A 22,430-nucleotide genomic window follows, 5' to 3' on the forward strand; every position below is an offset into this window, starting at 1 on the left:
TAAAATTTAATTTTAAAATTATAAAGTAAATTTAGTGCTAGTGAAAGTGAAGGGGGAACCAGCTGGGGCTAGAGCCAAGGAGGGGGTAGACAGAGGCAGGGTTCTCCCTCCCTCGGCAGGCAGCCCCAGTCCTGCTTGAGGACCCTAGGCTCAGCCTCCTGCTGCCTGATCACTCTTTCTGCTCCCTTCTCTCCATTCCATCCCTTTCTTCTCACCTTCCTGAAGGGCTTTTAAGGACAGGGTTGAAAGCAGCATGCCCTGATGGGTGCCTGTTCTCTCTTCAGGAACTCCTGGCTCTGTGGTCACTTTCCCTCAAGACCTGCATGCTGAGTCCCCCCCAAATCCCAGTCCCTGCTGGTGGTGCAGGCAGAACGAGAGGAGGGGCCTCTTCTCCCCTTAGTCACTAAGGCTGTTTGGCTTTCAGCTTGGTGGGTCCCGTTTGTGCCCCACACATGCCCTGATAGTCTGCTAAACCCGCTGCACAGTTGGTTGCCCTGTTGATGGGATCAGATTTAGGCAGACACAGAGAGAAAGAAGAGAGAAAAGAGAGAAACACACACACACACACACATACACACACACACACACAGAAACCCTCTGTAGCAGTGAGGATGAGTGGGGCTACTATTTGCCACACGTTTTTGTGGTCGCATGAATAACGCAGCATACACTATAACATGTATATACACAGAGGTGTTCATATTTGATGCTACTGATATGAGCAGGAGCCAAGTCTAAGCCATATACATTATGAGAACTCCATAGTTTAAAATTTTAAGGCCTGTTCAGTGATGCTGAAAATGTTTATTTCTTAATCTGGGTGGAGTTACATGGGTGTGTTCACTTTGTGAAAATGTATCAAGCAGCATACTTACAATGTGTGCACTCTTCTTTTTATACATGCCTGGCTTCAGTTAAAAAGTTTATTTATTTTTTTACAAAAAAGGAAGCTCCGGCTTCAAAGATAAAGAAGAAGCCAGACTGGGCTTTACAAAATAATAATAAAAATTTAAATAAAAATGTCCTCCAGCCTGCTTTGCTCAGTCCTCCTCACTAGGAATGGTGGGAGAACTTGTAAAAATTAGCAAGCTGATAAAAAAGATGACTGGACTGGTTGTCCACAGGCATCCTGACCCGTCCAGTTCACACATGTGAACCTCCTGGAAACTACCTGCAGACTTAGGCTTACATGTAGGATTTTAACATCTCAGGACCAAATGATAATACTTGGTAGGAAGTAAGTTACTTGCCAATTACATTTTGCTGTCAACATCTGGAAAGCAAAATTGTAGCTGTTTTCTCTGCCCCCCAATTGCCACCCCTTCTTTTTTTTTCTGAACACTTAAATTTTTTGTACGCCTGCCATCCATACTTCAGTTTTCTGCACTGATAAAACATTTCCACAGCTCTGTTCAAATTCTGTTGTTGAGTTTGGGCTTTTAAAAAAGGTATCTTACAGTCTGACAGTATAGTTTTTAGAGTGATTTATTCTAACAGGCCCAAGAGCCGTTGATAATCCCTTCCTTTTCTTCCTCCTTCTCTGTCTTCTCAGAACAGCTCAGGCCAGAAGCTCAGGGGAGGACGCCTTTACTGCCTTTGCCGGCTCAGTCCTTTTGCCTCTGCTCCTCCGGGCAGGTACTGACAGCTTCGCCCTCCATGGCCCTTCTGCGGTGTTTTTGTTTTCTCTTCGCCCCCCAAAAATATTTGAACCAAAAAGCCTCTCTTTTTTTTCCTCCACCCACAGCAAACTGAAAGGGCTAGTGAACCGTGATTCAACAGAGCGAGGGCTCCTCTTTTCTTCCTTAGCATTAATTAACTCAAGTTCGTTAGGACGTTGGGTCTGTCGCCCACAGTTTTCTCTTGTGTGTGCTGAATCGGGTCATAGAGGGAGACTTCCCGTGCAAACAGTTTGTGTTGGAGCTGGAGGACGCAGAGGGGGAGAGAGGGTGAGAAAGAAAGGGAGCTGGGAGGGATGGAGCACGGCTGGCTGAGGGGTGGGCACAGTCCGAGCTCCTCCAGGCACCCTGTGCCAGCTTCTGCGGAGGCCAGACAGCAGGAAAATGAGGATTCTTGGGTTTCCCTGGCAATGATCCTGATAATAAAATAGTTGGGGGAGCGAAGGATTTTCAGAGATTGAAAAATGACCTCCTTCCACTCCTAAAATCTTACATTTTGGGGCTCTGGGCAGTGCCTGTGCTGCAGTAACTGTAAGAAAGAAGTTCCCTCAGTGATGAGGGTGCCTGGAGTACAGGCCAGGCATTTGGGCAGGGGGCTAGGAAAAACCTTGGGCTGTTTCCATTTCTGTCTCCAGTTTCAGGGGATATAGAACCAGCAAAACTAGAAGTGGGTATCTGGACTAATGTTGAAGGAGCCCTTGCAGAAGGGCTGGAAAGGTCACAGTGTTTTGGGTTTTGTCATCTTTCTATTTCCTGAGCCCCCCAAAGGAGGGGATTTGCTTGGGGGAGGTATAGGGTGAGTTTTCAACATTTTACTGTTTGCTCTGGCTTTCTCTCTTGCCCTCCAGATATTCTTGCATTGTGCTGGGCATAGACCTCATCTTAACTGGTCTCTCTTTCCCTTGCCTTTTGTCAGTTTTTTGCTTCTTCAGAGAAAGTTGTGAAGCTGGCCTGTGGGGTGATTCTTTCCTCTTCTTGGGCTGTTAGCCACTGTGAAGTGATATTTCCCAGTGAACTAGGTGAGTGAGGCTCTGCCTTTGCCCCTCAGAGTCTTCAGTGGTCATCTGTCCTGCACCCTTAGAGGGTCCTGTCCATGAAACCTGCAAGCTGGAGGAAAGCTTTGGCCCTCTTGGATTTTTTTTTTTTTTACTTCTATTTGGTAACACAAGGAAGTTTCAAACTAAATAATGAATTAAAGACTAGGGGTTTTGTTTCCCATTTCCCGTAGAGAATGAGCGGAAACTAAACAATTTCTAGTCACCCTAGAGAGAATGGATTGTCTCCCCCAATATCTCCATCCCTACCCTATTTTATTCAGTGCCAAGAGGATGAGGGAGATGTGCCTGGAGCAGGGGAGTATTTGGAACCAGAATGAGGCTGCCTGTTGGCCAGATCCCAGGCCACAGATCCCGCTCCGGTTTGTAGTCAGGAGAAAAGGAAGGGAAGGGGGATACAGGAGAGTGGCCTGGACCTGGCTGTGAGGAAGACCCCATCCTAGATCCAGCACCAGGGTGTGGGGTGAATCCATTCAGCCAGTGTGAGGACCCTGGAAAGACACTGCTAGGAAGCATAGGCCACCTTTCCTGAGCGGAAGAAAACAGGCCCAAGTCAGCCAAAAACCCGCTTTGTCCAAATTATCTGAGATTCCTCGCAAAGTGCATTTTCCGGTTTCCATTCCTGGCGTTTCCAGACTCTTGGATGATTTTGCTCTGGCAGCAGAGCCCCTTTCCGCTGGCCCCACAGAGAGATGAGGCCCTATTTTCCTCCAGGATAAGCAGCCGGACCCCTTCCCTTGGTGCCACGATCCTATCTGCAGTCCCGTCCCATCTCTGCCCGTGAGTCTGGCCACTGGCTTCTTGTGTGTGGCCTTCCATGAAGCAGCGATCTGTGGGACATGATGAGAGATCTTGGGGACATGAAGTCAGTTCTTACGGTTCAGACCAAGGGTGAATTATAAAATGCCAGCAACTGGGCAAATTAATTGGGGCTCTATTTGTGGCCTTTTTTATTTCCTGCATCCTTTCTCACCCAGGCTGTAGATAAGCAGTAGTGGATACTGGAATATCTGGTAATTTCTATTAAGTTTTTTCAGTTATTTACGCTGACTGTATATAGTTACCCAAATCAGCCTGGGCCTCTGTGTCTAGGATCTGAAAGAATAAATTTGAACCTTAAAGGCAGCAGGATATGGACAAACAGGATTTTAAGATAAAGATACTTCGTAACAGTGACCCTGTATTAAAAGATACAACTTATTAGTGCTTCTAGATGTTTTATTAGTGGTAAGTAGCGGTAAGTGTCGGCTGGTTGCAAAACCTATGTCAGACTGGGAAGATTATTTTATTTCCTTGAAGAATTTGTAATACCGTGTACGTGATGAGGTGCTATACGTGTTTTCTTATTTTCTCTCAAATAATCCACAAGGCCTCAGTGGGCTGGAGCCTCAATGAGTCGACTGGACTGTGTTGTGTAGAGTTTTTGAAAAGCACACATTTTACCGTCTCGCGTGGAAGTGGTAATTTTCCTTAGCAAGTTATTCTTTTTCTGTTTCCCAGTCCTCTCTCAGGGCCTTTTTGTGTCTTTTATCCTTGGTTATTTTTCCTTCTCTGCTCTATCCTCCTCGTCCTCTCCATTGTTGTCTTTGCAGCTTTAGGCCCAGCTTGGCACTCCCTCTCCAGGTTTGGCTGTTTTCTCTTTTCCTTTCACCTTCTTTCTATTTCTCATTCTCTGTGGCCTGCTCAGTCTTTTTTTTCCCCTGGGGGCACATTTCTCCTAGTGATGGCTGAAACTAGTATGGGTATTTATTTTAGAAATGTTTCCGTGAAAACTGTTGCTGTTTTTTTCCAAATTCTATATATTCAGCAATGAAAGAGAAAGGTCTTTCTTCTACAAAGGCAATAAATTCTTTTCCAGCAACCAAAACCCATGTGGATTTTAAAAGACTTATTTCTGGCTTCTGAATTTTATTCTCAAATGGGGAAAATGACTTTTCCCCCAATTTTTCCTGCCTCCTCCTTATTGTTCCCCCTTGCCTTATTTTTTTTTTTTTAACTCAGTCTTACCAGGATCACTGGCTTCCTTTTTCCTCTTTTCCCTCGGTTGTTTTTTCTCTCATTCTCTTTCCTCCTTTCTTTCCCCTCTTCCACCTCCCCTCTCTTTTATGTCCCCTTGGTCACTCCATTGCCTAAACCCTTGAACTTGCCAGCGACTCAAAGCTGGAGAAGCCTTGAATCATCTGAGGGTTTTTTTTTTTTTTTTGGTCTTGGCTCTGGTGCTCAGTGCAGAGTGAAGAGCAGTCTGATCTTTCACCCGCCCAAGGGGCTGGAGGGGAGAATGGAAGGAGGTTGGGCTGGGGACAGGTAATCTTACTACTAGAGTCTCAACTCTCTTAATAAAAGGGGGACAGTCTCCTTTTGTCTAGGGCCCTTGAGGGGGCATCTGGGCCACTACCAGTGGCTGCAGGAGTCAGGGGATGGAGGGAGGTGTGCTGAAATGTTTCTAATGGAACCAAAGCAGTTCTCAGTGTGTGCCCATGGGGGAAGAGAGAGATAGAGTTGAGACTTTCTCCTTCCCCTTATCAAGTATTCAGAATACCCAGGCCACTGGTTACCACAGCCTCTTTGCTGGGAGCCAGCAGCCCCTGCTGGGAACAGGGTAAAGAGAAAGTAAAGTATTGCCTGAGAATCCTCTGCCCACCTTCAAGGTTATGTCCACAGGCAGGAGAAGGACAATTGACGATTGTTCTCCCTTCCAGTTTCTCCCCTGGGAAGGGCCTGTTGCTTCTCTTGTTAAGAAAGCCTTGAGGAAGCACTTGGGTCCCTGAGGCTTCACTCCTCAGTTCCCTATTGCCTTCTCTGTCAGATCTCTCTGCCACTCAATCAACCTTTGACCGCCCTCCCTCCAGGACTGAATCAAGCATCTTGGCCTATTTCCTTAACTTCTATGTGGATCCTTCCATCTGTCACCTCCTGGGCCGTGGGACTGCTGCTCTCCCATCCGCCCCCATCCCTGACCCAGTTGTACCACCACATTCGGATTCAGCCCATGCACTTTCTTCACCTGCCAATGTGGTCTGAAACGGAACATGCCTGAACTCTCCAGGAGACTCATGTGGGCCATTTTTTATTCAGTGTCTAATAGTTAGTATAAATTAGAATACCAGAAAGACATCCTCATGCCAAATATAAACTCACTTGTAGTTTTTATGGCCTCACCTTGACTTTAGAAGTAAAATTGTTTCCTCAGGGTAGAGAGGCTGGTTTTTGGTATGTGTCACCAAGCTAACATCTTTGGTTGATTGGACTGAAGATGGTTATTAACATGATGTGAATTATTGAACACCACCCTAAGAAGCCTATCCTAAGAGGCACCTGACTCCTTCACTCCCACCTATAACTGTTTATCTTGGGGTGGGGCAGGGGCATCAGCCTTGAGCTCACTTCACTAGAGATAGAGTGTTCAGGGCACAGACTGGGGTCCCAGGTGTTAGGCAGCCTCTCTCCCATTGTCAGGGTTTAGTGCCAGCCCAGGGCTGGATATTTTGTTTTGGCACACCCCAGGCGCTCTTTCAGGAACTTTTCTGCTGAACATAAAGGCATTGAGCACAGGGTTTCAGTTGGGGAAGAAAGGAGCTCCGTGAGCAGTGACCTCCCATCCACACCCTACCCCAAGCTGAGCTCTGAGCTCTGCCTTGGGAGAGTGCAGCTGTAGGGATGGGGCTTCTAGCAGAATCAGATCACTGTCTCCCTGTCTGTGTTTCATCTTTCCTCCTCTGCTTTTCCTTTCATTTCTTATGTGTCCTTAGTGCTTTTGGAAGGCCTAAAGCATGGCTACTCCATAGCACTAACTGGAAAGCCCCCCCAGAATATGTGGGGCTCCCTCTCCCCAGTGCTTAGCTTCCCCTTCTGCTGGGGACCAGGAATTGGGCTTCTCGGGTAGGTCTCTTCTCTGTGACTTGATTTCCCTGAGGTGCCTGCTCTTCCAGTTCTTCCTTCTAGGGCCCTTTGCTTTGTGTCCTGTTGTGTCTTTTCTTAGCTTTCTCCCTTTCCTTTGGGTTTCTCATTTTATTCTTTTGTATCTTGTACTTGTAGGGTCTGGGCCCTTTTTGTCTGAATTGATCTGGGGAACAAGTAAGAAAAGTAATCTTGGATTAATTGAAGAGGGCAGATCTGGACAAAGCAAAGAATTAAACATCTGGGTTGTGGTGGTGGTCATTGATCAGACTCAGGGCTTCTGTGCAGCGGTAGTGTCCGTCTTTCCACCTTTGTCACTTCTCCCTGAGGGTGGCTGTTGTGTTTGTGGCTGCGTGTAGAGCTTGTCAGTGGAGTGCTGTGACAGGAGGCTATTTTAATAAACTGTTGCAGTTTCTCTCGAGCGGAGCTGTGTTGCATTGGCATCCCTCATCACTGCTAATGGAGCGTGTGTGCGTGGCTGGGTGTAGGCCGAGAAAGGAGGCTGAGCTTGCCTGGGGCTGGGGGTTGGGGGAGAAAGGGAGGAGGCCTGGGATGCTGGGAGGCCTTGCTTTATCTGGGAGTGCTCCTGCACCAGCCAGACCTGGGGACCATGGGGTGGCTATACCCTGGGCAATGGGTCCCTGCCCTGGAAGTGCTGCTGGCATGGACACTTTCCAAGCTCTCTTCTTATTTCTATTCATAGCACTGCAGGCTCCTGTGTATGGCGGGGAAGAAAACTTCCACTTGCCCCTGAGCTCCATAAATAATAATAATTTAAAAAAATAAAACCAGGAAAAGAGATTGTGAGGGCCCCAGAAAAAGACTGCAACCAAAACAGAAGAGAAGGCACAGCTGCTTCCCCAAAGCCTTCTGGGGTTCCCACCCGCCTGCCAGCCCGCCAGAGTCAGGCCTTTATTTATTTATTTTTCTGGCTAAAAAAAAAAATTCCGAGTCTTCCTCAATCCCAGCTCCCCCCCCCCCCGCAAATTTGCTGGGTGGCTGCTGCCAAATGGACCCGAGTGGGAGCCTGGAATGAAAAATTCATAACTGCTGGACTTTGCTTGTTCATTAGACATGAACTTGTCGATTGGGCAAATTGTTTTTGGTCTCCAACTGCCGGGGGCTCTCCCCACCCTCCCTGCTCACCCAGTTCCCTCCTCCCCTTGGATGCAGTCATTGGCTGCTCCAGGATGTCTCTTTGCCAAATAGGTGGATCCTTCTCTCTCTCTTTCTGCCTCCCTCTCTCTTCTCTTCTCTCTCTCTCTCCGTCCCTCCCTCTCTCCCCCCCTTTTACTGGCTTGGCACAAGCAAATGGATGGGGATTGAGCATGAAAGGAGAGAGAACGAGGTAGTTGAGAGGAGAAAAGGAGGAAAAAAAAACCCCAAACCCAACCAGCATGTGTGTGTGTGTGTGTTTGCGCACGCGCGCGTGTGTGTGCTCGTGCGAACACACACACATGCACACACACACGCCCCATCCCGTCCACGTCTTCCCTCGATCCTCGATCTCTCCCTCCCCCTTCTTCCTTCCCTCCCTCCCTCCCTCGCTCCCTCTCTCTCTTTTGCACGCGTCTGCCAGCAACGGTCTGCAGCCGGTCAGAACTCGTCCTCTTCCCCGGGAATCTGCGAGCTCCCCCTTTTCCTCCGATCAGGCGGAGGGAGGCAGCTTGAAGTTTACACCCCTGTGCTGCCGCCAAAGCCAAAAGCCTTTTTCTTCAACTGCCGCTTTTTCCCTCCTGGTTTTTGTTTTTGTTTTTGTTTTGCACCGGGTGTTGGGGGGTGGAGTGGGGTTTGTTGTTGTGCAGGGGGGGGGGTTGGAAGGTTGGTTTTAATTTTTAAATTTTGCATATTTTTCTTTCTTTTTTTTTTTAACTAGGAGAGGATGTACAGGGGGAGAAATTGGAAAAAAACATTTTTTTTGTTGGCTTTTGTTTACCTGGTGTGTGTTGCAACCAGCTCTCTCCTTTTCTCTGCTTGCTATCCCTGACCTTTCTTTCTTTTTGCTCCTTTTCAAAAAAAATATTAATTTCCCCCTTCTGTGCAATGGAGCATGGGGGGGGGAGGAGGGGGAAGGATTTGAGAATCCACCCAAGCCCGGCCCCTATTCCCCAGAACACCAATAATAACCCCCTTTAAAACATTTACCTTCCTCCCCTGCTCCTCCTCCTCCCCCCTCCCCCCACCCGCCCCCAACTCACAACTCTGTTGAGTCCAGAATCTCAGAATCGGGCGTTGGGCTTTGCCGAGTGCTTCAGATCAATGGTAATTATTTAATTTTTTCCAGTTTTATTTTTGTAAACAGAAATCAATTATTATTTAAACTTCAAACAACCAAACAAGAAAAAAAAAAGAAAAAAAAAAAAAACAAAACAAAACTGAGAGAGCCCAGCCCTCTATCACCTGACTGAGTGGGAAAGAGGGTGAAGGGGTAGTGGGAGGCTGGGGAAGGGGTCGCAAGAAGACCCATGTAGCTTTTAACCCTAATGTGGCCGAGACAACCACCTTATGTGTGCTAACAAGAAGTGTTTTGTTCATTATTACTGTGATTAACATTAGTATCGGTGTTGATAACAAAGCTGAAATCACATATTTGAGATTTAGATCTGATTAAAAAATGCTGGGGTGAATGTTCCAACTGGATCAGGAGAAAAGAAAATGAAAACAGCCTGTGGAGAGGGAAGCCAGATCCATTTCTTCACTCGCTCGCTTGTGGATGTCATTTTCTCTTTTCCTGGGGGCGGCCAAAAATCGGCCGGTGTCAGGGATGAGAGGCGGCCCCGCACGCCCCTGCGTGCGCGTCTAAAGTGGCTAAGGGCGTCTGTGCAGACCGACACTGCGCCGGGGCGAGCTGACAAGAGTTCACGGCTGCGATAGAACATGGAGATGTCATGGGCGCGACAGAGCCTGGCGGGGATACCAGCAGCGTGTGTGTGTGGACGGCAACGTTGTCTGTGCGCGCGTGTGTATGAGTGAGTGAGGGAGAGAGAGAGAGAATAGGTGTGTGTACAGGCTCCCGGTGCCTCTGTCTGGCTGCTGAGGCTGAGATGGGAGCAAGTGGCTGGCGAAGCTGGCGGTGGCTTCAAACCACACTTTTGTAGAACAATCGCAAGAGAAAATTGCTGGGGGGGAGGGAGGAGAAGAAGGTAGTTTTCCTTGCGCCCCCCCTTCTAACGCTGTTTTTCTCCTTCTCTCTTTCCCCCTCATCCCGTCTTTCCCTCCTCCCGTCCTCCCTCGCCCCGCATGCTCCCCGCTTGCCGCCTGCAGGATGAGTTCCACCCGTTCATCGAGGCACTGCTGCCTCACGTCCGCGCCTTCTCCTACACCTGGTTCAACCTGCAGGCGCGGAAGCGCAAGTACTTCAAGAAGCACGAGAAGCGGATGTCAAAGGACGAAGAGCGGGCGGTGAAGGACGAGCTGCTCGGCGAGAAGCCCGAGATAAAGCAGAAGTGGGCATCCAGGCTGCTGGCCAAGCTGCGCAAAGACATCCGACCCGAATTCCGCGAGGACTTTGTGCTGACCATCACGGGCAAGAAGCCCCCCTGCTGCGTGCTCTCGAACCCCGACCAGAAGGGCAAGATCCGGCGGATTGACTGCCTGCGCCAGGCTGACAAGGTGTGGCGGCTGGACCTGGTGATGGTGATTTTGTTTAAGGGGATCCCCCTGGAAAGTACTGATGGGGAGCGGCTCTACAAGTCGCCTCAGTGCTCCAACCCCGGCCTGTGCGTCCAGCCACATCACATTGGAGTCACAATCAAAGAACTGGATCTTTATCTGGCTTACTTTGTCCACACTCCGGGTAGGTTGCTATCAGCCTTCTTTCCCCCTATTTTATTTTACTTGACGGAATTTGTTCTGTTTATTGTTCCTCTTATTTCCGAACGATAACACACCATGGGCCTAATTGGGACACCCGTCCTGCCAGGGCCTGCATCACATTCCATGTTGCCCTTTTCCTTTCCCCTTCTTCTGTCTTCCCCCACCTGCTCCATTCTTCCTTCTCTGCTCCCTGGTGGTGACTGACTTTGTGTCCTCCCTTACTGACTTTGTGCCTCTCCACCTTTTGAAGACTCATCTGGTCAGAAAGATACCACTACAGGTCTTAGGACCAGGGCCAGGATGCCCCTGGAATTTTCCACAATGGTGAGAGTTTGAGATGAAAAACCAAAATCAGTCATTGTGCTTATTAAAATAAGTCAGGAGAAGTATTAGAGGGTAGTTGCTAGCTTTCTTGAGGCTTCACCTCAAGTCCCAGGAAAAGTCATATCTGGTTCAAACGGGGTGGGCAGTAGTTCGATGGAGAGAAGGGCGTGTGAAAACCCTGGGTATGAGATGGAATGAATAGAAAAAAGGAAAGAACATACTAGATCCTGGGGCCTAGATGCCTAGGTGGGAGCTGTTTGGGGCTGTTTTGGAGTTTGGGCTGTCAGAGGGTATGAAAGTAATTTGATTTCATAGAGAGTGAAAACAAGCAGGCAATTCCTTGAGCTCTTCCTTATTTCGGCTGAAGCGGCAAGACCATAGGCTGGATGCCCACAGCCCTGGCACCTACTTCAGCAGGAGGGTGGGCAGAGAGGCTTTCCCAGGGCTCAGGCATGTGGGGAGCAGCGTTGCTGTGGAAGAGGTCTTAAACAAACACACAACAGCAACAACAACACTGTCAAATCTCCTTTTCCTTTTGTGTGCCAAGTAGTTCTGGTTCCCTTCTTTACTTTTCCACTTTTACTCTGCATTTTGGGTCAGCGTGGTTTAGTTCTCCTCCTCTGGTTCTTTTTTTCTTTTTTATTCCCTTACCCTTTCCCTTTTTATAATTTCTTTCCGCTTTTGTTTTCTTACAAATTGAAACAGAGATGGCTGGTTAATTTTTAGCCTCCACTCAGCTACGCCCAATTTACTGCTGCCTTTGAAACCTAAACGGGCGGCACTCTGTGATTAAGCAAGGCAGAAGTGTGTTTACATTATGCCCAACCAACTTGTAATGAGAGGGCTACCAAACCTTTCTCTGTGTGTGTGTGTGTGTGTGTTTTCCTTTCTACCATTCCAGTATTTTTTTCCCCTTCATTTCCCTTCTTCCTCTCTTTATGTGAATGTGAGAGAATGTGGCTTAACTTCAACTCTCACAGAGGTTCTTTCCCATGAACGTGTATGTCTCTGCATCTTCCTTCCTGTTCATGCACAAAGGAGAAAAGCCGCTCACCACTGTTGTGGTCACCACTTTGCTTGTTTGGGAAGTTGGGAGGAATGATATCACTGGATCCAGAAATAAAATTCAGGGTTGGGGGTGCTCTCAGCATTGCGTCAGGAACATAATCTCAGGGGACATTGAGGGTTTGTATGTTGGAGAACCACGGGGAGGAGAAGGTGGTTTTTGGGGTCTCTCTTCTTGCTCATTCTCTCTTCCTGAGAGGTAGCTTTGACCACCCCACCAGGCCCTATTACCTCTATGGATCTTTCTAGGCCTGCACCCAGCGCTATGTGACCATCATAACCTCTCATGAAGAAAGGCAAATAACCAGTCCTTCCCTTTCCCTTCTCTTGACTTTTTTCCTCCTTTTTTCTTTTTGGAAAAGAGACTAGGAGGGGAAAAACTTATCTCCTCATTCTCCGTCTGAGTAGCATAACAGTGTGGGGAGGGTTTGTGCCTGGTGATGTTGGAGGTGGCTAGCAGTTTGGAGGAGGCTTGGCTTGAGCATAAGATAGCTCCTCCACAAAAGGATTCTGTACTTTCTGATTGTAGAACTAGGGTCCTAAGAGCATCTATGATGAAAATCAACACTCAGTCTTCCTCTTGAGTCACCTTCCTTCTACTCTGCTCTCTGGCTGGATCTTTGTAGCTAAGTTGTTTCCCTGCCCTCTTTTATTTTAGGCCAAATAATTGACTGCTGCCAGGGTGGGCTAAGATAGGATATAATGTGTGTGAGGAAGGAGAAGGTTTTCTGGATAGAAGCAACCCCTGCCCCTGACCCCCTGCTTTCCATTCAAGCTCTTGAAATCATTCGCCAGGAATATGAGTGAATTCATAGCCCTTTGCATGTAGTTCAGGCCACCTCTGTCTGGGCTGAGGCTGAATCTCCTCTACAAAAGATGAGTAGAGAACTAAAGATGTGTTTTCTATCATTTAGGCCCTAGACTCCAGATAGTTTCAATGAAGGTAGGATTTTTCTTGCTGGAATTGCTTTAGTTTGAGCATACCTTCCTGAAGTAAGTCTGTGTGGCCTAGACTACCAGGGAGCCTTGTTGCTTGTTCCTTTTTGGGTCAGTGGTCTTTTTTTTTTTTTTTTTTGTAGAGACAGAGTCTCACTTTATGGCCCTCTGTAGAGTGCCATGGCCTCACACAGCTCACAGCAACCTCCAACTCCTGGGCTTAAGCGATTCTCTTGCCTCAGCCTCCCAAGCAGCTGGGACTACAGGCGCCTGCCACAACGCCCGGCTAATTTTTGGTTGCAGTTTGGCCGGGGCCGGGTTTGAACCCGCCACCCTTGGTATATGGGACCGGCGCCTTACTGACTGAGCCACAGGCGCCGCCCGGCTCAGTGGTCTTGAGAGTGGGCACAGCTTCCTCTTCGAGCTTTCCCAGTTTGCTAGAAAATGTCTTCAGTGGCTGAGCCACCAAACAGTAGTGATCCATGGGTGGGACCTTCCCCATGCCTGCCAGGTAACAGCAGAGCTGCCACATATTTCTTGCTCCCAGGATAATAAGCTAGGAGTAGTTGCTGGGGTGGCAAGGGCCCAGACAAGAGTTGCTTTGGACTCTAAAAGATGTGGTTTTCCTTCTCTTAAAACTGGGCCGAAGAGTCAGATCTGGGCTGAGCCAGTGGTGCCAAGTTTGATGACAGTAAAATTGACGTGAAGTTAAGCATGGTGAGGGTGTGGCTTTGCTCCCTGGTGCCATTGTCACCAAAGGTCCTAGTGGGCCTTTGTTACACCTTGGATGAAGCTTCAAAAGATGACACATTTGAGAGAGAATAGAGGACATGTGTATGGCATTGATAGCACCACTCCCAGAATATGGGGTTCAAAAGGCTATCATGAGGCTGATCAGGCTTCTGGCAAGGAGTCTCACTGTGTGTCTGTCTGTGTTCAGGAGAAGAGGTTGAGGCAGGCCAGGGTCAGAGAGCATTTCCGTAAGGAAGAGGAGGTCTATTTCCTAGTGATGTCCTTCTATCGAAAGGGGGTATCCAGAGCAGGCGGCGGGGCACAAAGGGAGCAGGGGAGAGCAAGGAAACCTTTGTATGAGGAAGGACTGCTGAACAGGGCCTAGAAGCTGCTAGACTCTCTCCAAAGCTCTGCGGTGCCTTGAAGGCAAACCTGTGCCTTTAGAGCTCCCCTGACACCTAGGGCCTTGGTCCTAGGAAAGATAAACAAACCTAAAACTAAATGCTTGACTGAGTGGAACTGTCAGCTTCTCCCTGTCAGATCCTTTAGTGGGCTTGGAATGGAAGCCCGTAAACTCTAGGTATGGTCATTCTTTATACAAGCTTCATAATGGAGTGTTTCACTCACAGAGAGAACCCTTGTGCACACTACGAGTGCCAACAGTCACCAACTCATGGCAATTCATTTATACCCCACCACTGTCTACCCACCCAGGGTTATTTAGAAGAAAATTCAGGCATCAATGATTTTTTATCTGTAGACATTTCTGTGCACATCTCTAAAGAGAATGATTCTTGAAAAACCTAACCACGATACCACTATCACACTGATTTAAAAATCAATAATTTTTAAAGTCTCATCAATACCTGGTTAGTGTTCACAATTATCTAATTATTGCCTAATTATTTTAATAGTTTGTCTGAATCAGGATCCATATAAAGTTGTCTGTGCAATGCAGTGGATTTGTCGGTCAGTCTCTCAAGACTCATACTCTTTAGGTGGCCCTCCTCGTCTTCTTCCTTGGTCTTGTTTTTTTTTTTCTGGCAATTTTTATTATTATTTTTGTTGAAGGAACCAGGCCATTTGTCCTGTAGGGTTTCCCTGTTTGGACTTTGCAGGCTGTGCCCTGGGGTGGTTCAGCTGCTCTGAAAGCAGATTCTGTCTCCTCTGCCTTCAGGTCTTGGGACAGCTGAGCTCAGCTGTACTTGCAGAAAGTTTGTTAGAACCTGAGGATTTGTCTCAGTGAACTTCTTCAAGTGTGAGGTCATCCTTCTCAGGTATAAGAGCTTCCTGGTCTTAGCACTATTTCAGGGCTTGGGGCTTTGCAGTGAGCGCTGGTTTTTGGGTCCGAGGGAGGACTCCTCATCCATGTCCTTACTTGATGGTGGAGGGCATTGCTCAGCCATGTTGATCCTGCCAAGATGCAGCTGGTGCCAGCTGTGTCTCCCCCAGCCTTTGCTGGATGCAGACACCTGCCCTCTCCAGTGGCTCCAGTGCAAGTGTGTCAGAGGGGCCACAAGAATGCCAGCTGCCCTCTCAAGGTCCACCCCTACCGTGGACTGTGCGCAGCCTCACCCATCAGCTCATTTTTCTTTTCTTTTATTTTTTTTTTGAGACAGAGTTTCACTTGGTCACCCTTGGTGGAGTACAGTGGCGTCTTAGTTCACCACACCCTCAAACTCTTAGGATTCTCTTGCCTCAGTCTCCCAGGTAGCTGGGACAACAGGCACCAGCCACAACACCCAGCTATTTTTTAGAGACGGGGTTTCACTTTCAGGCTGGTCTCAAACTCCTGAGCTAGGGCAATCCACCCGCCTCGGCCTCCTAAGTGCTAGGATCACAGGTGTAAGCCACGGTACCATCAGCTCCTTTTTCAAGGCCCAGAAATGCCACCACTCTATGTCTTTGAGGCAGCGCCATCTGGTGCCAGGGCTGACAAAGACTGCAGGGCCCAGGAACCAGATTGGCAAAATTAACAAAATCTACAGATTATTTTTTAACCCTTTAGAACATAGAACTCTTCTGGGATCAGAAGAGTTGTCCCTGTTATTCAAAGGTCAGCTTTGGTTGTTGTAAATTTTTTTCATTTGTTTAGCTCAGAGGATGGTTCAAGGGATTAAACCATCTAATATGTAAAAATACTGGCTTGTAGCAGGCAAGCAGTGGAGGGCAGCTTCTGTGATTTAGTGACCCCAACGCCATCTCCTTATCATCTTTACTTGTTGGTTTTGTTTCTGTCTTAAGGGACAACCCAGGTGAAAGCTGGTTTTTCTGTAACACGGCAGCCTTTCACATACCAAAGGCAGCTCTTATGTCTCCCTTCCATCCCTCTCCCCAAGAAGCTGTTTCCTCTCCAGCCCAAATGCCCGATGTCACCAGTCTCTCAAACCTCCTTCATCTGATGTGGCTCCTAATGTCCTTACTATTTTGGTCACTGCCACCCCTGGAGACCCTCTTGTTTTTTCCTGGTCTTCAAACTGGAATATTCAGAATTGAACTCTAAGCACGATCAGATCCTAGCCAACCATGGTGGCTACATAGTTTTCAGGGTCATCCAGCTACATACCTGGGTACTACAAAAGTTCTGAGACAAGACGGTGGTATGGTCCATTATTTCACTACCTAGAAACATAGTGGACAGTGTCCTTTCTGATTTACCCATGCAAGTTTCAACTTGCTTGGCTTATTGGTGTTGTTAGGAGGCCTTCATTTGTTTCTGTCAATACAGATTTTATGTTTCTTGATTTTTGTGTATCTCAAAACTTTCATAATGACCCATGTAATATGCAGGATCTAGTGCAAAATGAAAAAGTGGAGCCCCTTGTTCATAATTTCTAGGAATTGCAATGTGACAACAGTTAACCAAGCACAGGGGCCACGAGGTGGCACACCTCTGAAGCTGGCCCAGGCTGCCTTTGCTCTGGACATCCTATGTCTGTTAATGTAACTCGGGTGCCTGGTTCTGGGTGGTGTGGGACAATCATGGGGCTCAGACCTGCCTCAAAAAGGCTGTGACCTTAAAGGAGAGAACAGAAATGCCCAGACCCAATCCTTAGGCTTGGATTTGCTCTCAGACTCCTTTAATCACCTGCTCCATCCATCATTGTCCATAGTGCTACCTGGCCTCCTGCTGCCTATTGTGTGGGGTTGGGGGTCCTGGTGGTAGAATCCTCACTCTGCTGGTGGAATCAGAGGCTGTGGCACAGGGAAAAAAAGGAATCACCCTGTCTGATCTTAAGCCAGCAAAGTACAGACCATGAATAAGACAGAGGGGACCTGGACGGCTGAGCCCATAATTATGGACATGGTGACCAGCTGTGCTGTATCACTGACCCAGAGGGAACTGGGCCATTTTGTAGCAGGAAGGCTGGGGTCCAGACATGCAGAAGGACTTCCTGAGGACTTGGTTTACTTTTGGACGTGGACAAAGCATGGTAGAATTTCCTTTATCCATGAAATTTACACTTCGGGAACTTACTGTGAACAAGGCCCTGGCCTAAGGGATCTTAAATCGCTAAGAAGGAAAGAAATCTGCATGTGCCTAGCAGGCTTTGCAGGAAGACCTCATGATGACTTCTAGAAGGAGCCATCCTGTAGGTGTAGGCGAACCGGTAGTAAACCATGCTGGAGGGGAGGGAAGGGCTTCACTGGGGGCAGTTCCTAGTGGGCCCTGAACAGGAAGGCATAGCCTTTCTTGGCCACCTTCTAGAGTCATAGAGAGTTGGGATGCCAGAGGGATGGTGAGGCCAGTGCCACAGTCTTCCTCCATTCTGGACCAAGGGGACAGCTGAGTGTCCCCCTTTCTGCCTAGGGAAGAAGATGGCTCCCTCCCCACCCCTTTTTCTCTTTGCCCTATCTGTCCCACCCCTGCCTCCCTGTCTCAGGAGCTGCCACGCTTCAGTTATTTTATCCTTCAGTGTCCGATTCAGAAGTCTTTTCAAAGGCCCCAGCCGTGTCAGCGCGGTGCTTGCACAAAAGGCTTCTTTGATTTCTTGTTTGTTTTCATTTGCCAGCAGAGGGGGAGGGGGGCAGGAGAGAAAGAGCTTCTGGGTTTTAAAATTTTTATCTGGGTTGCTTCATTCTCAGAGAAGTTGGCTCCCTGGAACTCCTTTCTGAGTTGGGGGCTTGGAGGCTAGTGGCAGCCTTCTGGGGAGAGGGCCAGGGTGGGAGTAGGGGCCTGGGCAAGTGGCTACTCCCAAAGTAATAGGAAGTGGTGTGAGGTTTAGGATATAGTTGTTGATTCCTCTTACAAACATTTTGGTCAGTTCTTAGGTGTTAGGCCCAAGGATGGGAAAAATTGGGTTGGAAGCTCTGCTTCTTGGGTAGAAAAAGGTCTGAGGTACCTGACACCAAATGACATTCCATTTGTCATCCCTCTCAAGGAAGATTCCGCACAGCTGTGGATCTGAGTGATGGTGAACCTTGACTTTGCTTTTTTTCCTTTTTGTCCCAGATTCTGCCTTCGGGGTAGTCCTTAAACTATACACATTTCTCAGATATTCTTAGTGCCTCAGAATACAGGTTGGGGCTTCCCACTCTATGTCAGAGAATGAAGCAGAGGATGTGGAAGGTATATCTAGTGGCCAAGCATCTTCCTGCAAGTGATGCCTAGAGGGCGGGCCTGCCGCTTGTGTAGGACTTTGAGAGCAGGTCCGTACTACCAAGGCCCTGGCGAATAGGAAATTGAGGCCCAAAGGAGATGGAGGGCCACTCTTACACAAGGTTTGGGAAGAGAGATACCCAGACCAGAGTGCCTGTCAGGGTGCATACCTTAAGGACATGTGGGTGTACCCTGACATACCCATAAGAAGGAGTATAGGCTGACGGTTTACATGCTCACGTGCAGGCCTGATTGTCAGTGCTTGGGAAGAGAGTGCTGGAGACCAAGGCTCAGGCAGGTGGTTACGGGAATCAGCAACAGGGAAGTGTACCCACTGGGTGGGTGGGGGGGCTCTGCAGGGCCTGGTTGGCAGACGGGAGGAGGAGGCTAGGGGGCTGAGAGATAGATAAATATAGCTGATGGCATTTCTGATGATAGGTTTTTCTTGGCACTGAGGGCACCATGGAAAACAGCACGACAAACGCCCGGCCCTGCAGGCCGCGGTCGCCATTTTAAGAATGTTTGAGCTGAAGGGTTGTTGGTGTGAGAATAGGGTCCTGGAAGGCAGAGGGGCGGGGGTGGGGAAGTTTCACTGGATGGCGCCTTACCTCCCGGGTTGCCTGGATTCATTACTTTGTCTATATGGATATCTCATACCTGACTTTATGGTCCTCTGGGGATTTAAAAAAATATTTTCGGGTTGCCATTTGTGGGACTGGCTTGTGACTTATCCCACAGGGAGTGACCAGCTGCCATAGCCCATCAATAGGGGCTATTCTAGCTCTTTTCCTACTTTTGATGTTTTAGTGATAACATGACATATCACTTCCACCCTAGGGACAGGGCATTCATTTGTTGTTATTTGGGGGACACCCAATAACTGAAGGGGCACCCACTTGTTCAGGATCCCAACAACTTCTTTTTTTCTTTGCAATTTTTGGCCAGGGCTGAATTTTGAACGCGCCACCTCCGGTATATGGGGCTGGCACCCTATTCCTTGGAGCCACAGGCGCTGCCCCTCAATAACTTCTTTTATGAGGCAGGGGCATGCTCTTGGTCTCTGTCCCCTGCTTTAATTCCATTTTTCCACTGAAACCCCAATATGGTCCAGGCACTATGCTTAGTCCTTTCTGTGCATTAATACCTCAAATTATCACCTATATTCTCATTTTAAACCCATGTTCCAAGCTGGGTGTGTGTGTGCACTTAGAAACCAGTTACACCTCCCTCTCTCAGGTATGTAGGGATCTCTGTGTGCAATGAGGAATCAGAAAACCAGATCTGGGGACCAGGGAGGCTTCCTGGAAGATAACCTGCAACTTAAAAGACAGTGAGGAATTTGTTTTTGTCAACTTACTGAGCCTTTTCAGTGTGTCTAGAGCTGATTTCCTCCTCACAATGGCTGAGTAATACACACAGGGCAGGCATTATTATATCCACTGAACAGAGGAGGGACCCAAAGTAGGGAGATGTCAGGGGACTCAGGTCACACTATGAGCTTCCTGCAGAAAGGGCTCAGACCCGATGTTCCAGGTCACTGAGCACCTCAGCCTCTCTCTGAGGGCCTTGTTGCTCCTTAAACTTCATGGGGATTACCGGCTTTGGCAGAGTCATAGAGGTTCTCCTGGGTCTCGTGGGTACCTGCTAGGGCCAGTTTCATCACCGTGATCTCTGTTTCTCTTGAGGAGTGGCTGGAGCCCAGCTCGTGGCTCAGCCTAAGGGCTTCTCCAGCTGCTGGGCACATGGGTAGAAATCAAGAGAGGACACCTGGCCCTGTCCTGACACTGGCCTCCCTGCCCCATGGCAGGCTACAGCTCCGGGCCTGCCACCCCAAGAGGCAGTATGAGTACAGGACAGATAGGGGCCAGGTCAGCTGGATGCCCCCACTCTGCTGTGGCCAGCTTGGCTTCTTTTTTTTTAATTTTTTTATTAAATCATAACTGTATACAATGATATGATTATGGGGCATCATACACTCACTTCATAAACCATTTGACACATTTTTATCACAGTGGTTAACATAGCCTTTCCGGCGTTACAGCTTGGCTTCTTATCACATCTCTCTTGAGCACTGGGGAGGAGTGGGCTGAACGTTCAGGTGCAGGGCCAGGAAGGCTCTGCTGGGTCTTAGGATCCCTCATCCTTGCTCTGTCGTGCTCTTTTTCTGGGAGTCTGCGTGGAATCACAGTTTGAAATAAAAATGAATATAATTATCCTAATTAACCAGATGATCGCTGGAAGTTTTGCAATAATCTGCTATTCATTGCCTTGTGTGCTCTTTCACATAGACTCTCATCTGCATCCTTTTCTTAAAGTTGGAAAACTGTGGGGCTCTGTGTATAAAAACCCTCCCAAATTGCCGAGGGGCTGGGTAAAGGGAGAGGGCAGATCACTGCTCTAGATTTTCCTGCTCCCATGGCTAATAAGACAGGAGCTTACCTCTCATCATTGATATCAGCTCCACTGGAGCAGGGTTTCCCAACCCTGCTGTTGATATTCAGGCCAGATTGTTCTGTGTTGTGGGGTTACTGTCCTAGGCATTGTAACCCTGCTTAGCAGAATCTCTGGCCTAGACTCACTAGAAACCAGTTACACCTCCCTCTCCAAGGTATGACAACCAGAAATGTCTTTAGACAGTCCTATGTGTCCTCTGGGGACAGAGGCACCCCCACCTGAGAACCTTTGGTTTGGAAGAAACAGAAGGATTCAGACAGAAAGCCACCTATATTCACCTCTTGCTTCTCCTCTAGTTTAGGGCCCGTGACCCTCTCAGGCCCATACCAGCCCTCCCAGAACAGCAGCCATTTTTCCCTTCCGTGTGGGATGCAGAGACTAGACTTGCCGTCTGGGTCTCAGCGCTACTCTTCTTAAATGATTGTATTTGACTTTTTTTGTTACTATAGTAAAACACACTATAAAAATTCAAATAATGGAGCGTGTAAGAGATAGTTTCCTAAACCACCATCCCGTACTGGAGAGAACTTCACTTCACAGATCTGTGTCAGTGCTTCTCATTTTTTTTTTTACCAATTCGTATATCAAGTAACTTTTAAGTATAGAGATCTATTTTAAGAGCATATGATATGTTTGGGCTAACTGCATCGTGCCATTGCAGTCTTAACTCTTCCTGCCCCCTGCCCTTTTTTACCCTTGCCCCCATCATCCCAGCTGCAGAACAAGCATCCCTGTCCTCTTTCCTGTGAGGTGACAGTTCTTGGGAGAAGGGTGACCAGCAGAGTACATGTTGGTGTCTGAGTGGCTAGGGTCCCACTCTGGGGCATTCCTGCTGGTAGTGTGACTTTGACCACAGAAGTCCCTGCCAGACCCTCAGCCTGGCCTGAGACCATGTGGAGGGGGCTGAGGCAGGAGGGAGGGGCCCTCGAGGAGTGGCCTGCTTGCCTGCACCTAGTATGGTCCAGGCACCTGGCCTCTGGAGCTGGCTTCTAAATCTTCTGGAGGGCAAGGGCGTTCCTCTGTGTGGAGCAGACCCTCTGTCAACTGGCCTGGTATCTTGGAGGCTTCCTTTCTTAAGATGGGGGTGGTGAAATGTCAGTCATCTTTCCAGGATTTATTCCATCATAATTCTTTGTTTTGGGCTTAAAGATACAGCAGAGAGAGAGAGAAAGAGAGAGGATTGTCCTCTTTAGGCCAGGGGTAGGGTTGGGGAAATGAGAAACCAGACAAGACAGGGAGAAGGGATCCAGCCAGGGCTTTGCGGTCTGTCCGTCTGGGGAAGGCTGCTCTCAAGACAGCTGGGAGTAGAGTGACACCTGGTGACTCTTGTGGACTGGGCGGAACTGCCTGGAGAGATAAGGAGCTCCCCAACGACCTGCAAGAGGCCTGGCTAGTACAGCCCTTGGGGAGTGTGTCCTTATTATGCTTGCAGATTATATTCCCATTAGTGCATAATTATTATATAATGGGCATTATTGTGTAATGACAGTTATATAACAGGTGGCCCAGAATACAGATGGGGGGTGTAATAAGTATATATCCTCCAGCTATAAATAGCTACCAGCCCCACACTGACTATGTGGTCACACCAGAGCCACCTTATAAATACCCTCACTGGGCTATAAATTTCTGAGTGGTGATGTCATCCAGCATGGTACCTAGTTAGGGTGTAGTAGGAGGGACCTGCAGCCCCACCTAGCCACATGATGTCATTGTTTCTATAGTAACAGAAACGCTGCTGGGGGACCAAGTGAAGAGAGCCCTTTAAAGCAAGGAGGCAAATGGATAGGAAGCTTGGATGTGGGCAGTGCTAAGCCTGGGGCTGACTACGGTGGAGTCCCCTGGGTAGAGTCCTCAGTGAGTGAGACAGGCTGT

At 48.4% G+C, this 22,430-nt stretch overlaps 1 protein-coding gene across 7 annotated transcripts in view; it reads left to right on the forward strand.

Annotated features, from left to right (window-relative positions):
* Positions 1-22,430, forward strand: part of NFIX (nuclear factor I X) — a 101,921-nt gene that overhangs the window by 18,907 nt on the left and 60,584 nt on the right. For 4 of the 7 annotated variants that reach the window (XM_053582239.1, XM_053582243.1, XM_053582245.1 and 1 more), the window contains exons 1-2: positions 9,456-9,556; positions 9,893-10,424. In XM_053582239.1, the coding sequence (XP_053438214.1) occupies positions 9,506-9,556; positions 9,893-10,424 (583 nt within the window). In that variant the 5' untranslated portion in view covers positions 9,456-9,505. Of the gene's footprint in view, positions 1-8,207; positions 8,891-9,455; positions 9,557-9,892; positions 10,425-22,430 lie in introns of those variants that run through there. The other 3 variants (XM_053582241.1, XM_053582244.1, XM_053582242.1) reach the window with 2 other exon arrangements.

Source organism: Nycticebus coucang, chromosome 3 (assembly GCF_027406575.1).
Source record: "Nycticebus coucang isolate mNycCou1 chromosome 3, mNycCou1.pri, whole genome shotgun sequence".
Lineage (NCBI taxonomy): Eukaryota > Metazoa > Chordata > Mammalia > Primates > Lorisidae > Nycticebus > Nycticebus coucang.